The sequence below is a fragment of the Myotis daubentonii genome, chromosome 7, assembly GCF_963259705.1.
Source record: "Myotis daubentonii chromosome 7, mMyoDau2.1, whole genome shotgun sequence".
NCBI classification, from domain to species: Eukaryota; Metazoa; Chordata; class Mammalia; order Chiroptera; family Vespertilionidae; genus Myotis; species Myotis daubentonii.
In genome coordinates, this window is record NC_081846.1 from 58,951,717 (window position 1) to 58,969,151 (window position 17,435).

The 17,435-nt window shown below is 39.2% G+C and overlaps 1 protein-coding gene across 4 annotated transcripts in view; it reads right to left on the reverse strand.

Moving 5' to 3' along the window:
• Positions 1 to 17,435, reverse strand: part of GPD2 (glycerol-3-phosphate dehydrogenase 2) — a 141,025-nt gene that overhangs the window by 86,758 nt on the left and 36,832 nt on the right. For all 4 annotated transcript variants that reach the window (XM_059704404.1, XM_059704403.1, XM_059704405.1 and 1 more), the window contains exon 2: positions 15,765 to 15,874. In XM_059704404.1, coding sequence (XP_059560387.1) covers positions 15,765 to 15,866 — 102 coding nt within the window. In that variant the 5' untranslated portion in view covers positions 15,867 to 15,874. The remainder of the gene's footprint in view (positions 1 to 15,764; positions 15,875 to 17,435) is intronic.

Genomic DNA, 17,435 nt, shown 5'->3' on the forward strand with positions numbered 1-17,435 from the left:
GGTACGGTTTTTTTTTTTTTTTTTTTTTTTTTTTTTTTTTTTTTTTTTTTTTTTTTAGTTTTATTCATTTCCTGCGGGCCGTAGTTTGCCCACGGCTGAGCTAGGCACTACTTTGGTCTCCATTTCACAGAAGTAACAGAGAAGGTAAGCACTCTATATGGTAGAGCTGGGAATTGAACCCACACAGCCTGGCAATGAATACTAAGTTTTATATTGCTATACCATACCGACTCTACATATAATCTGAGGGAAAAAATAAGGAAACAGACTAAATAGTTATAATAGGATGAGTTATCACCGGTTGCCAAATGCGGAAAGTTTTTTGGGTTTTTTTGGTATGGTTTTGTTGTGAAGGTTTTGCTGAACAGTCCTCCCAAAACAATTATTTTTTTAACTATACGTTCCTATTGAGGATAATTTATTTAATTTCTGCCACTACATTTAAAATAAGATTTTATTTTTGTTTACTTTTTTCATAAAAGCTGGAAAGTGTTGCAACTGAGAAGCTAAGCACCACGTTTATTTTAGAGTCAGTAAACAGCCTAAGGCCCTACTTCTAATTATGACAAGAGAAAGACTCATTTTGGCTTCATATGGCTTTGAGTCACAAAAACACATCTGCACTCTACCTTCCCGAGAATATGTTGATGGAGGGGAAATAAAGAAGAGAAGCAGCAGGAAGGAAACAGCAGTGGCAAGTCACAGCGGGCTCTGAGAATAGAGGCCTTTGTGCTCCAAATCTCCCCAGCCCTCTTCTCACCCTCCTTCTTCCCAAGGCAGTTTTAGTAAATGGGAGTCTGAGAGGCAGGCTCCATTGCAGGACTGATGCAGAGATTCTGGGAGAAGCCTTGGACAGGCCACCCGTTCTAAACCACCTGAGAGACCAATCTCTCTCCTGTGTCCTGAGAAGACATCTCACCCACTGTCACTCAATCAATATGCACTGCAGGCCCTCAAGGAATCTACACACTGGAGGACAAAACAAAAAGATAAAAAGGAAATTATGATATCACTGAACGGATGGATTTAAGACAGAGAAGAGGCTACCAGAGCAACAAGTGGCACCTCTAGTCCAGACCCGAGAAAGTTTCCTGGAAATTACAGCTGAATCGGGTCAAGATAGACTAATACATTAGCTGGGTGAAAATAACAGGGAAGGAAGTCGTATTCAATAGCATGTGCCAGAAGTCATACTAGTGAATTAGTCAGCACAATACTTTCTCAAAAGCATGAGCTACACTTCCAATATTTAATATTTTTACGTGCTGTGTTCCACGTAAAAATTAGAAAATGTCCATCTGAGATCAATCTGCTGAAAGGGAACAGCAGTTCTCCCTTAGGCAGGACCTGTGCTCTTGTTAGCCCAGCATTCCCATTCACTGGCTTCATGGGACCAGCAGTTTGCCAACCCTGACCTAAGACAGGCCCAGTACTTACAGATTCAGAATCTATTTCCTAACTCAGCCATTGATGCCAGAAGAAAGGAGACACACACAAAGCAAACTGCCTTTTGCTTAGCACAGTTCCAACTACAGCTCCCCAACAAAAAAATTCTTATCTTACAAGAATTGGAAGATCTAATATAGAATATTACTTTCATGTTGTTATTTCTGACTGTATTTAATTATTATGGACTATGAGGAAGTAGCTGTTTTATTAATGTGTAAGCAGATTTTTATATACATTTGAAAAAGATAAAATTCTTCCAGCGTTCTGATAGAAAGCATACAGCTTTTGTCAAGAGACAGACTGGCACACTGAACACCGACATGGAATTGAAAGCCAAGCTCATAGTCTTTGAGAGTTTACACCCCAGAGAACAGAATGGGAGTCAGAATGAGATCTGTTTCACTATGCCTGTGCACCATTAGCCTTGCAAATTTAAAAAAAAAAAAAAGCCTAGACACTTGCAACTTCGGGTGAGACCGAAAACAAGATCTAATAATTAGTGTCTATTTCTGAAAGAACTGCATATTTAAAGACCACAGGCAATTAACAACCAGGTTGTCCTGTAATCATGTAGAGTAATAATTGGAGTATAAAGTAGGGTTTCATGCAAATCACTTCATGCTGCAACTATCATTCTCTCCCATATTATGTGATTCAATCACACATTGATAATGGAACCGTTAAATTTAAGGGAAATTGCTTCGTGTTTTGTTGTCACTGAAACAGGCTAACTATATCTGTATATTCCTGGAAAGTAAAATGCAACAAGCACCTCCTAACAGTGAACCTTAAGATGTTTTAATGACCTTCACCTCCTGAGTCACTTTGTGATCCTAAACTGATGGTTTTCCTGTAACTACATGACAGTAAGCAACATTTCTCAGTGTAAACATACTTGGTGATGGATTCATGATTACTCTGTAAGAACATTTGCAAATGGGTAGACTGTCATCTCCACTGGGGACCAGATAAGAGAAAACAAGACAAGTCCATCCTTCCAGGGTGGCTGAGAAAGGAGTTCTAGTTCACCTTGAAGGTGCTATACAATCGTTAAGTGGCTGGGCTCCTTTGAGAAGTCACAGAGAAACGTTAATAGCAATTGTACTATATCATTATAAAAGCTCTTATAGCTGAAAAATAGGGAAAACCCTTTGGCTCTGTCCACCTTCAAAGAAGCTCACATCATAATAGACTACATGAGCTGAGGTTTAAGAAATATGTTTCATTGGTTTTCAAATAAACATTTTTAAAACATAGAATATGTGTTTGGGGGTGTCTAAACTTGACATTGTTCTTCAATTCCCATAGGGCGCTGAGGATAAGAAAATCTGGAGAGGAAGCCTGAGATCTGAGAGGCAGAGAGGGAAGCGATAAGAGTTGTCACTGCCTCGCTGTTGTTGGACCACACACTCTAACATGCTAGCTCCTTTAGGTGTCATGGCTACCACAGAAGGGAGGCATCCTTTGACCAGAGAGAAAACTGGGTTTTGTGATTCCTTAGGAAAGTCACTGAGTCACTGAATCACACTTTGATCCCAGGTTTGACTCTAAATCACATGTCCTCACCTCTGCTAGGTTATCTTTGCCTATATGTTTGGGTTACCTGGACCTCAAAACCCACCAGCTTCTCTGACACCAGCAATGCAGGAAAGTATTGATGACAGTGTAATCAGAAGATGCATGGACTCTGCTCAGCTTGTAGCCAGCCACCCAGGGCAATGAAGATGACAACCAGGTTCCAAGAAACAGCACTTTTCCTTAAAAGCTTCCCCAATGGAAAGTGGATACAGAACTAAAAGAAGGCTCACTCTTTTCCCATCCCTCCCAGGTGAATAAGATGTTGATCCAGCCCAGCAGGCATGGCTCAGTGGTTGAATGTCGACCTATGAACCAGGAGGTCACCATTCAATTCCCAGTCAGGCACATGCCTGGTATATGGACTCAGTCCCCAGGGTGGGGCATGCAGGAGGCAGCCAATCAATGATTCTCTCTCATCACTGATGTCTCTCTTTCTTTCTTTCTCTCTCTCTCTCTCTCTCTCTCTCTCTCTCTCTCTCTCTCTCTCTGAAATCAATAAAAATATATATTTTTTAAAGATGCTGACCCAATGAATCAAATGACCAAGCAATCCAGATGACCATCGGCTACTTTTTAACCTTATGTTCAAAACCATTTTGGGTCAAATTTGTGATGCACACGTTCCATTTCCCTGTGAATTATTTCATCAAATATACACATATTTATAACTTCTCCAGTTTGTACTCACAAGCTTATCATTAGATCTCAAAACTTCATTGTTGAAAAATCACAAATTTCAAAATAAGCAGGTAAAATTAATGTTGCCTAAATTATCTTAAAGCATCTATTTTCTTATTAATTTGCAAAACTCTACCTAGAGGAAACTTGCCTAACATAAACACAACTTAACTATTTTTTTAATATATTTTATTGATTTTTTTTTTACAGAGAGGAAGGGAGAGGGATAGAGAGTTAGAAACATCGATGAGAGAGAAACATCGATCAGCTGCCTCCTACACACTCCCCACTGGGGATGTGCCTGCAACCAAGGTACATGCCCTTGACTGGAATCGAACCCGGGACCCTTGAGTCTGCAAGCATCGGCCAAACCGGTTAGGGCAACACAACTTAACTATTAAGCAGGAAGATGGGGAGGGAAAAGCTAAAGGACTCTCCCCAAAAGCATTTATGGAAAGTTTCCCCAGTCCCACAATATCCCCAAAAAGTTTCTTAAAGAGACCTTAAAATGAATAAATAGTTGAAAATGAAATGCAAAGTCAAATCAAAATGAATGTCAGTGTTGCTCAGTTTGCAACAGCCTAGAAGCTCACCAGCTGTCAACGCTAATCATAGCTCAGCCGTTGACTCAACTGTGTGACCTATAGCAGTACAGTTAACCTCGCTGATTTTGTATGCCAGCAGTAAAATAGCATCACAAACTCCTCGAAAGCCTGGCGTGAGTTAGAACTCAAAGATATTGCCATGGCCCCACTTTGGGAGCTAAGTGTTAAATAAAAACCAAAATTATAAGGAAGATGATAGGATGCTCTTCAAAGAACATTTCCAACTCTGTCTGCATAATTTTAGTGCTTTGATGAAACATGCCTCTGAAGAAACAGTGAACCATACAGAGTAGTTAAGAATAGTTTCAACTGGCCTTATCGAAAATACAGTGCATTCAGAATCTTCATCAAGCTTTAGATATCAGACACAGCCTCAATATATTTAGTTGTGTTTCTAGGAGAAAAAAACAGTCCTTCCAGGAATCTATGCACAGGGTTCTCTAAGCAAGTGAAGTAAATGAATGATAGAATCTTTGGCATAAACTTATAATAAAATTCTGATCAAAAGAAATATAGCTCATTAGTCAATAACATCAGAAACTAGTTGCCGGGGTCCAACCCCAGCAGGTCCAGGGGTTCCCAAAGGCATAGACGGAGTCGGCGAAGAAGGAATGACACGGAGACAGCGTTCAGTTGATCAGCAGCCTAGCCAGGATCTCCAGCCAAGTTCTGGTCTCGATCTCCAGAGAGGTTCTGCTGTTTATTGTCTTGTTACATCCGTATTTATACCAGTTGATTTTAATCCTGTCAATTTCTATTACAAAGGTTAGGGCGTTTCTCATCTCCATTCCAGGGAGTAAAGATTATGTAGCTTAAGCATGATTGTTTGTAGTGATTAACTACCCGCCTGGCACTTAGTTAAGGAGTTTCATCCCCTCCCTGACTTCAGGGAAAAATTCCTACCTGGGGAAACAACCTTTCTAGGAGAGGCATCCCATCCCTGACTTCAGGGAAAAATCCCTACCTGGGGAAACAACCTTTCTCGGAGAGGTGACCTTGGTTAAAACACACAGGGCTAAGGGGAGCAAACATATTAAGAACAGTAGGCTATATACGCCAGGTCCCTTGAAACATATGCTGTGCAGATGTTTCTTTCCTGCAGCGACTGTGTCAAGCAGCAAGGATGGACCGGCTTCCGGCAACTAGTCAGGACACAGATGTAATGGCGGGATGGGTGTGTAACCAAACCTTTTCTCTTCTTCCAGAGAACACTACTGGATCACATTTTCCACCTTCCCTTACGACTGGCTAAAAATGATCCAGTTGGTCAAAAAGCCCTATAATGGCTCTAGCCTGTTTGGCTCAGTGGATAGAGCATTGGCCTGCAGACCAAAGGGTCCTGGGTTTGATTCCAGTCAAGGGCTCAATCCCCTGAGGGGGCATGCAGGAGGCAGCCGATTAATGATTCTCTCTCATCATTGATGTTTCTATCTGTCTCTTCCTCTTCCTTCCTCTCTGAAATCAATAAAAGTATATATATATATTTTTTAAAGCCATATAATGTGTAACAGCCACTAGAATAAAGGGACAGAGGTTCCTGAATAATTTCAAGAAACAAGCCCCCAACCTATCCACCCTGGACTGTAATGTGGCAAGAAATAAACCTTCACTGTAATGGGATTTGGACATAGTTTATTACACCAAATAGCTTACTCCACTAAATACACCAAACATGAGATATGTATAGCACTCAAACCCAAGATGCACAACTTGCCTACTTTGTATGTAGTCTGTACATGGTCAGAATCTTCCTGGGACAGATGGGGCCTCATCATTTACAGGAAAATAAATCCATAGAAGCTCCAAAAGGACAGATAGATCATTAAATGCAAGCCCCTCCGAACCATGGTGCAGAGATGTTTCTTCCTTCATATTTCACAGAAGTGATGCTGACAGCACTGTAAGCAGGCAAGGAGGACCAAGACCCCTATCATTCAATCTCCAGTCCTTTCTTCTCCTAAACATACATTCTCACATGGCATCTAACCATGTAGTTTCCACCTAAACATTAAATTCAACAAAAATGAAGACTGTTTAAGAACAGCTGCTATTACAGTACTTGGTAAGTTTTGTGTGTTGTTTTGGGTTTTTTTTTGTTTTTTTTTTTCAGAGAAAGGCTGTTTATGAAACTATGAAAAATGCCTCTGGAGATGGAAGATTATTTACTCAGAGAGAACAAACAAGTCTGCTAGCCTGAATTGACTCACGAAGTTAAAAGCAATCTGGTAAGCAAATGTGTCACATAATTTCAGCTACATCAGTGCTCAAGAAAAGTTATACTCATCTCAAACCCACAGATATGCTTTAGCTTAGGAACCAGAAAATATTTACAACTGAGGTTAAATTCTTAAAATTATTAAATGTGTTGCCCTAGCCAGTCTGGCTCAGTGGATAGAGCGTTGGCCTGCAGACCAAAGGGCCCCGGGTTCGATTCCAGTTAAGGGCACGAACCTTGGTTGCAGCCCCAGCCCCTGTGGGAGGCAACCAATCAATGTGTTTCTCTCACATCAATGGTTCTCTCAGTCTTTCCTTTTCTCTTCCACTCTCCCTAAAAATCAATTGAAAAATATCCTTGGGTAAGGATTTTTTAAAAAGATATTAAATGTGTCATATATATATATATAGTTATATTCAATCAAGATACTACTGGAAAGTAATGAAGTGAATTTTTATGATTTTTATTTTCTTAATTGACATGTTCCAGAGACATGCTTAAGATTTTAAGTATATTTTTAAAGGCTTTATTTTTTTCTTTTAGAGCAGTTTTAGGTTTACAATAAAATTGAGAGGAAAAATCAAAGGATTTCCCATATAACTCTTACCCCCACATATGCATAGCATAATGGCACATTTTTTACCAAGGATGAACCTACACTGACACATCATAATCACCCAAAGTCCATAGTTTCCTTAAGGGTTCACTCTTGGTAGTGTACAGTCTGTGGGTTTGGGCAAATATGTAATCACACATATTCATCATTATGATATCACACAGAGCAGTTTCCCTGCCCGAAAACTCCTCTGTGCTCTGCTTGGTCATCTGTCGCCACACACCCCTGGCAACCACTGGTTTTGTGGGGTTTTTTCCAGTCTCCAAAGTTTTGCCTTTTCCAGACATCATATAGTTATAACCATATAGTGTGTAGCTTCTTCATAGTGACGTTTTACAGTTAGTAATATGTATTTCAAGTTCCTCCATGTCTTTTCATGGCTTGATAACATTTCTTTCTAGCACTGGATAATATTCCACTGGCTGGATGTACCATAGTTTATTTTCCCATTCACCTAGTGAAGGACCTCTTGGTTGCTTCCAAGTTTTGGCAATTGTAAATAAAGCTGCTGTAAACATCCATGTGCAGGTTTTTGTGTGGACATGAATTTTCAGCTCCTTTGAGTAAAGATCAATGAATGTGATATTGCTGAATCATATGGTAAGAATGTATTTGTAGTTTTGTAAGAAACCACCAAACATTGTACATCCTCACCAGCAGTAAACGAGACTTCCTATTGCTCCACATCCTCTCCAGCATTTGGAGTCAGGCTCAGGATTTTGGTTTCTCTTCTATCATTAGTCATCTGGACTGCAAGTTTCTCTGACGTCTACCAGTTTCTCTGACCAGCAGTTAATATAAGCAATATAATATCAACCAAGTGCTCAGCTATTTAAAGAAGTCTGGTGTCGCCCTGGCTGGTTTGGCTCAGTGGATAGAGCGTCAGCCTGCGGACTCAAGGGTTCCCAGGTTCAATTCCCGTCAAGAGCATGTACCTTGGTTGCAGGCACATCCCCAGTAGGGAGTGTGCAGGAGGCAACTGATCGATGTTTCTCTCTCATTGATGTGTCTAACTCTCTATCCCTCTCCCTTCCTTTCTGTTAAAAAAAAAAAAAAAAAAAAAAAAAAAAAAAAACACCAATAAAATATATTTTAAAAAAAAGAAGAAGAAGAAAGGAGATACCTGTTAAAAAAAAAAAAAAAAGAAAGAAAGAAATCTGGTGTCATAGCTTTTTTATTATGCCTAACAAGGCTAGGTCTGTTCCAAATATCCATATCCTCTATCACAGAAAGGGAAATAAGTACAATAGATACAAAAGACCTGCTATGTGTCAGGTACTGTGATCACTGGCTTCTATATACTGACTGACTTCCTGCTTGGCAGGGGAAAGAGCCTGGGAGTAAATGACATTATCCTCACCTTACAAAGAAACTAGAGTTCTAAAAACTTTCATAGCCTGTGCGTAATAACAAGTTCACCAAAACCCAGCCGCACTTGTATAAAAGACACATTCAGGAAGCTAAACATCTTTTCATCTAACTATCCATTAAAATTAACTGCAAAGTATGTCTTTCTTTGATTAGATATGATCATCCTATTCTTTGTTGTTTGTCAACCTTTTGAAATTTGAGGCATTGGCACTACCAGTCAAAAGGCCCTGGTTTATTAGACTCCCTTACAGATAATGTATTGAGGGGGAAAGATTAAAATTAAAACAATGTCCTCAAAATCCCCATAGATTTTAATAATTCATGTATCACTTTGCCTCTCGTTGGCATAATTTTTTTTTTCCTCATAGGTTCTGATGATATTAACAACAGAGGTAGCATAAGCTTGCCTATATTTCAACCCACCTAACACATTGTCACTAGGACTTTTTCCAGGTTCCCTTAAGTAATACACAAAGCACAAGGTACTACAGTATTTAGGAAGCCACTAAGAGTATGTGAATTGCTGTCTCTTACAAAGTGAAACTGTTTTTGCAAAGCAGAAAGATCCTGTCATTAACAACTATTACTATATCATTGATTTTAGGAAAGAATAAGTTGAATTGCATTGTACTTCAAGCTAAAATGATATATGAAAATTCTGATTTACCAAAAAAATGCCGAGTTTTTTTTTTTTAATTTTTCATTGATTTTTAAAGAGAAAGGAAGGGAAAGGAAAAGAGAGAGAGAAACATCGATGAAACAAAGAAATCAAATCTGCCATAACTCATATAAGCCTACAAAGTTTAAAAAAAAAGAGAGAGAGTGGAAACTTTATGAAATTTATTACTTACAACTTTCGGAAAAGAGTTTAAGTCAATAATTGGGATTGTCCACCTTGTTACTGGCTTATCTTCAGATCAGAAAGCAAGAAGAAGAAAAAACAAGAGGGTGTTTGTATAACTGTTTTCTAGCCATTCTCCAACCACCTCAGATGAAAGGCATACCGATTGCTACTAACCTCAAATTCTTAAAAAGGTGCAAGAATCCACAGTGACAAGAATGACTTTCTTGCCAACTACAAGCACACTTCATATTCATGTCACCTGGGAATCTAATCGTATCTAATGTTTTTGAAAGCTTATTATGTTCCAGAAACTCTCCCAGGCTTTACTACTCTTCCACAATCCTATGAGGGAAGTACAGCAGTCCCCAAATAACACAATTTTGTTATGACGTTGATGAGATGCCATAGGAAATTAATTCTTTTGTTAAAAAATTAAATTTATTGCCCTGACCGGTTTGGCTCAGTGGATAGAGCGTCGGCCTGCGGACTCAAGGGTCCCAGGTTCGATTCCTGTCAAGGACATGTACCTTGGTTGTGGGCACATCCCTAATAGGGGGTGTGCAGGAGGCAGCTGATCGATGTTTTTCTCTCTCATCGATGTTTCTAACTATCCCTATTCCTTCCTCTCTATAAAAAATCAATAAAATATATTTTTTTAAAAATTAAATTCATTGGTGTGACATTGATTAATAACGTTTCAAGTGTACGATTCTATAATACATTATTGTATATTGCATTGTGTGCTCACCTCCCAAAGTCTAGCTCCTTTCATCACTATATATTTGACCCCCTTTCCCTCTTCCACCTCCCCCCACCCTTCGTTCCTTCTGGTAACCTTCATGCTGTTGTCTACATATCTATGAGTTTGTTTGTTTTGTTCATTTGTTGCTTTCTATTCTATATCCCATATATGATTCTTGTCCTTTTCCATATGACTTATTTCACTTAGCCTGAAACTCTCAAGGTCCATTCATAGGAATTTAACTCTTATTTATATCAATTAGCCTATGATAACATTGGTTTTCTTATACATCATTTCACTAAAAGTCACAGAACCTAGCAAAGACTTACTGTACCATTCTTCTCCTCATTTTACAGGGGGGAGAGGATAGGGGGATGAGGCTGAGAGAATTTAATAATTTTTTCCCATAGTCACTTAGTTTTTAAGAAGCAGTGAAGATACAGGCAGCCTGCAAAAACTGCATCAAAGATCATGCTCTTGTCCTCTGTTATGTTGCTCAGGAATAACACATCAATCACTGGAATCTCTCAATTCCTTGATCTTAATACCTCCCCTTACATGGATAAAAGACCTTAATTTCCATACTTTTAAGCCCACTCCCTGGCCTATGTCTGGTGCAAAAAAGCAAAGACTTTCACATCCGGGCTTTGAGAAAGCTCTTAGTGGTTCTCAGGTTCCACCTCGGTGTTGGTTCACAAAGCCCACCACACCTCCAGAGTGGGTAATGGAAGGAACAAGCCCAGTACGTGTTACGTGAGAGGGCCCACCCTCAGACCTAAATAGGTCTTGGTTACATCAGCCATACCACTGGGGTTGAAAAGAAACCCACACTATCACACCAATGTTTCCAGTTAGGACCTAGAAGGTATGAAATAAATGTTCAGCTTTTTAAAAAAGTTTTTCGAAAAGTGCCTTTGTCTATTATGAAAAGTCAAGAGCCTAGGGGGCACCTCATTAAATCTTTGCACTCCCACCCTATCTTTGCCTCCATTCTCTTCCCGGCTAACTCCATTCTTCCCATCCCCCTGAGAACCCTCAGGCAGCCCTGGCTTTTACACTCTCCACTCTGCCCCTCTGCCACTCACTCCTAATATAAACCCTCCTACTCATCAGCTCCATTCTCCTATCAGCTTGGAATTAGAAGAAGAAAGAAAAAAAAAAGTTCTCCCATGAAGTATGAAGTAACCCTTCTCTTTCACTAGATATTAAAGAATCACCAGCAGAACGTTCTGTACTGAGAGGAAGATTGGATGTCTTCTAAGTCCCTTCCCATTAACAGTTTATTATTAAACAGACGTATACTAAATAGGAAGTGACAAATGCCTTGCTCCTGAAAATCTGCACACCACTGCAGAAGTAGTTTGCTTGCTGCATCCCTGGTGGGACTTAAGACAGAGCTGGGATGTGTATACCCTACTACTCAGCCTCCTGACCCTTGACATATGGCTGGTCTGGGGAGAGGAAAAATCAAGAAGTTTTTGTGGAAACTTAGTCACCTACTTATGGGTGAAGAAATAAAAGAAGCGGGGAAATGAACAGAAAGCCTCTTCAAGACCACTCAACCACTGCATGCGTAACGGAGCGGGGCCAGGAATGGGGATGCAGTGTGGCCACAAACCTCCTCCCCTGCAGGTGGTCACAGTCAAAAGTCAGCCACCATTCATCTCCTTTTCTCTATCAGCTTCCTCACCGGAATTGAAGATTTAGTTTGCTTAGTTCCCAAAGAAAATATAATAATGATAATAATAGCTCTCTCCTAACATTGCGATCTCCATCCCTTCTAAATCTGACTTCATTTATCTCAAAAGAAAAAAGAAAAACATCTCTAGGCCTCACCTGAGTCAACAGTATACACTATTCACCATTGAAAAACATAACAGAAATGTAATCAATGTGCTTGTAAGAAGGAAAGCCATACTACAAAGTAAAGTGAGACCAAAATATCATTGTTATCACCTCTAACCCCCAACCTGCCCCCAGGATTGCCAGCATCTGCACAAATGTCTCTCTTTTCTCACCTATTCAAGCAACTGGGTACAAGGTAAGTGAACCACCTCTTACTCAATTTCATTGTGTTTTCTGTTCAATTAAACAAAGAAAATTAGTATACGTCATAGTTTCCCTTCTAAAAATTCTTTCCCTTGCAAATATAAGCTAATTTAACCGACTTGGCACCTGAACACTTACGGAAGTATGCCATCACCAAACCAAGTGTGCTTTAACTATTGGTAAGCTTTTAGAATCTCCCATTTGTATTTTGAATACAAACCCTGACTGCATTTTAGGAAGGAAGCTTTGTACTGGGAATATCAAATGACCACAAGCTAGGGGGCAAGGGAGACAAAAATGTGGGTACAGAAATGCCAGCAAAATGTGCCTGAACTTAAAGTCAAGAGACAGCTTTCTCAGGCATCAGCATCTTGGGCTTTCAACACCAACTTATTCTTAAAGGAGGAGAATTTTTTGTCAGTTGGAATCATCTTAGAAAACTGAAATATATATATAAAATGGATATCAAGGGGGAGGTTTTTATTGACTATTAAAGTCAGGAAAATGTTCCTGCCCAGGATGGCTCTGATTGGCAGATATTTTCTGAGAAAGGACAGCTGAGGCCTGTGGTCATTTTATGTCAATGGCTCAAATGAGTTGGTCTCCTTTTCCCCCTTGCTCCCTCCCCATCATTCTCTCTCCCTTTTTTGCCATCCCTATGGCTACATCTCAACCTGCTACCCAAAATATGCTCACGGCAGTGGCTTAAAGGGACAGGAATCACCACAGAAGAATGCACACACTTGGATGCATATCATATGCAACTCATTGACTGAATATGCCTACGGTGATTTTTCTCAAAAACACTTGTCAGCTTAAAATTATAAATGACTTGAACTGCTGATATCTGTTTCATTTTGGCTATTAGGTAGTCAGGATGTCTAATGTAGGAAGGAGAAAATGATCAAATGTCCCAGAAATCAACAGACCCTTGTTTGCCTTTTATTTTAATGATTAAAATTCACTTCTAATTGAAGACAGTACCAACTGTTTGCTCTATCCTTTGAAATTAAAAAGAAATCAAACATTTAAAAAAAAAAACAACATATTACCCCGGTACAAAGTTAAGTTATAAGCTCTGAGGTAGAACATGCTTACTGTGCTTAAGTAATAAACCATGTACAAATTTAGCAACAACTCATCATATTAAATGTCGTTACCTTTGACACTGGCATTTTCCAGTATCATTACAGATAGCACTGGTTAAGGATGGCCGAAGTAATCAAATCCATGAAAGCCCAAGTCTCAAACAAAACCACACTTCTGAAATAGCCTCCACAGCCTGCTCTGTACCTACTACAGTGCTCTCTCTCCTGGCTCCTAGCTCCCAGCTTGTGCTCATTTGATATTCCCAGCACAAAACTTCCCTCCTAAAATGCAGACAGGAATTGTATTCTAAATACAAACAGGTTGATTCTCAGAGCTGACCAATGGTTAAAGCACATTTGGTGACTGAAGAGTTCTGTAAGGGTTCCGGTACCAAGTCGGTTACATTAGCTCATATTTACAAGGGAAAGAATAGAAGGAAAACTATCACATATAATTTTTTTTTTGTCTTTTCACATTCACTTTTAAGGAACCAAGACAACATTTTAAAAGAAAGCGTGTGCATCAAAAATTATCAATGGGTAAAGTTAAGTTTCAGTAAAAAGTTAAGCAATTAATAATACCTGTAACATGTACTCCTGGGGGAACCTTAAGGTAATGTGCTCAAAGTTAAGAATGAAAAAGCCTAACTGATCTGTTGAACATGGTCCATCTTTAGGAGGAAGCACTAAAAATAAGCCTTAAAAATAACTAGCTGTGGCTCAGTGGTTGAGTGTTGACCTCGGAAGCAGGAAATCATGATTCCATCCCAGGGCATGTGGCCAGGATGCAGGCTTGATCCCCAGTAGGGGGCGTGCGGGAGGCAGCCGATCAATGATTCTCTATCATCATTGGTGTTTCCATCTCTCCCTCTCCCTTCCTCTCAGAAATCAATAAAAATATATATTTTTTTAAAAACTATAAGCCAGCAAATTGATTTTTCTTAATATGTGCTTTTAAAGTGCTATTACCCATTCAGGACATAGGACTCCAAGCCGAGGCTGGCTCCTCCGCCTTATAGCCGAAAGCAACCAAAACAACAAATGTAAGACAACCAGGGCTTAAAGGTTATCACAAAAGTGTAAAAAATAGTAGTTCATAGATAACCCAGCCACAAATAGCTTCCCACATTCCTGCATCTCCATCTTTGCTTAGAGAATGCACCACCCAAAAACAAAAGAAAGAGAACGCACCACCCAGCTGGTATCACAAAGTATCCTTAGGTCCTGATACTGACTACTGAGGTGGCTACCAGCATTTCAACCCAGAAAAAAAAGCAAAACCATTCACCAAAATTATTTCTTAGCATTAATATAAACTATAGGAAGGCATAGTTGTGGTGCCTTTTTTCTCCAAAGGGGAAAAAATAAAATAAAAATCAACTGAACACTTTAAATTATTTGGAAACTTCATACTGTGGACGAAAGGGGCCACATGCTGACCTGACAAGCTCAGGGGAGGCCTGCATGGCAGTCTTGCAAACTCAGACCTAAAGTCACCACAAAGGATGGTCTGAAATTAACTAAAAGCAGTTATGGTGGGCAGTTACGTCCTAGGCCAGTATCTTCACTGACAAGGTCCACCTTTACATTAACTGAGCCTATCTGTCTTTTTGCATCTATGATAACATACCCTTGAAATGTCTGGGTAACTTGTGACTTCCCTGTATCTGGAGCCCCTGGGGCACAACCAAATGTGCTGGGTCCCAGGCAGATACCACAAATTCCTTCATCATCATGTTAATTGTTCCTGCACCCACCTAAGTATGTGTCCATCATTTTACTTCTTATCCAATCCCAGGGGTTTCCCTGCTTTGCTTATCCCTCCTCCTTAATCTATCACCAATGAATTTCATGTAACCCACCTATGTTCCTCCTTGGATTGCAATGTATAAATGTATAAATGCAGATGTAACCCCACAATTCATTGAGGTTCTGCTTCCCAGCATATGTCGACAGTTTGGCTCAAATAAACTCACAAAAATTCTTTACAGGTTTCAATGGTTTTTTTACGTTAACAATACCAATCACATTTTCATGTCTTTCCCCCATAAAAATTTTACCAAATATAAAGTAGTTCTATATAAACTAAACCAATAAGAAACAAAACCAACATTCAAATTTGGGCCTTTAATACAGGCTCTTTCTTTTCCATTTCCTTTCTCAGCTGCCTGCCTTCTAACAAGACAAACTTTTGGCAGGAACAGAGAAGGTATCCAGACATTTGGAAGAATGAAATAAGGAAAAGTCTAAATGAACAAACGCTGGCACTTGGAAATGAAGCAGTCTTTTAAAACCAAAGCACAAACAGGGGCTAAGTTATATAATACTTTCTGATAAAGAAATTTACTTTTTTTAAATCAGATACATGCAGTTCTCAAGGATCCTTAAGGCAGTTTCTAAATTAGTGTCTTTCAGATCAAACTGAGACAGTAATGTCTAAACAAAACCATCAGCATACACATACCCCACACACAATTCTTTCACACATTTAAGTTTCATGCTATAATCAATACGTGTGCCGTTACTTACTTGCTTCCTTCTGTAATGGGCAAACTGAGAGAGGCCTAGAATAGTTGCAAGAGCACCTCCTCCAGCAAGAATTGTCCCTTTTACTGCCTTCTTAAATGCCATTTCTTAGCCTACAAAAAAAAAAAAAAGGAAACAAAAAAATTAATTAGGATTTTCATTACATGAACAGTCCAAATAATAAAGAGACTGTGTATTTATGAAACTATGTTAACCTAGAAAAGAAAATATAAAATAAGTCAGTTACTAACATACCATTTTGAGTATTTCCATTCAAAAACAATAAACAAAAAAAACACAAATAAACATGGGAATTGACTATTCAAAAGCTCCCTTCCAACAGGAATTAAAGAAAGAAAAGCAAATTAAGGGACAACCGAAGATATTTAAACAGTATAAAGTCAAGAGAGCTGTGAAAAGAAATGTCATTGTGCATCTGACAAAACTGCACACCGTCCTCCCAGATTTGTTCCACTGCTAATCCCCTCCGCAAGGAGAACTAGGAGAAGTCCTCTGTCACTCAACATGACAATGAACTCCATGCCTGCTTTGGGTTCTTTGTCAAGTGCTTAATTCACATTGTGGTACAACTCCCTGAGTTTTCCCCTTCCTAATGAAGTTCTCAGTAGAGCCCAAAGCCCACACACTTACATTTCTATCCCTAAAAGAGTCTACACTTTACAGACAAAAAGGCCCAGGAAACCATGCCTTGATCCTTTCACAAAGTGACAGTTTGAACACTGCTGTAGCTCCTTCCACTAAGGAAACTTTAAAAAGTTACCTCTAGCCGAGTTTGCCTGACACCCCTATTTCAAGGGAAAACCCTCCAGACCAAGTACTCTTTTGTGCCCACTGTTTTTCTAAAGTCTTACATCGTGTTAGCTTTTGACTGTCTTTCTTCTCACCTTTTGTAAAAATATTTCTGCTATTAGACTCATGGTATTTTTTTTAAGTTTTTTTAAAGACAAATATTCTTTACTTTTCAGAAAGCAAAAAAATAAAATAAAAATAAATAAAAAGCATAAAAATAAAAATTCCACTGGGGGGGGGGGGGGACCTCTTGCCAGTTTTTATTCTGTTAAACAAAAAAAGATAATACTGTGTGATCACCTAAGAAGAATTCGAACCTACAGTCCATAGTACCTGCCTGAGACTTATTCACAAAAGGAGCTGGCGCACCCACATATTTCAGGGAAGTCACTACCCTATTTTCCTGAATGGGCGGAGGTCTGACCTGTCTAGACGACACACCTTATACTCTACAGATATTTCTTGCCTCAAGAAAGTAGTTGATATAAAGTCAGTTTTAACCGAGGATAATAAGGAATATATATCATCTCAATGTAAATTATGGCAGCTAAAATGTTTGGGTCCTAAAGCAAAGAACCACAGTGCAGTTGGTAACTATGATTCCACAGAAAATTTATTTTGGAATACTATAAGTTATCTACTAAAATAAAAGTTGGCATTTCTTAAAACTTTATTTTTACTCTGATCTCATTCCTTCTGACAAACTCCTGAAGTCTAAGATTCGTCTTTATTATTAAGATTCTCACCAAAAAAACTATTTCACAGGCATACATACGTTCTCTGCTACTGGAGGCATCTTCTTGACTGTCCCGTCTCTCCATCAACCATCCCCTCTCTCCCAAGTTGTGCACAACAGTTGGTATA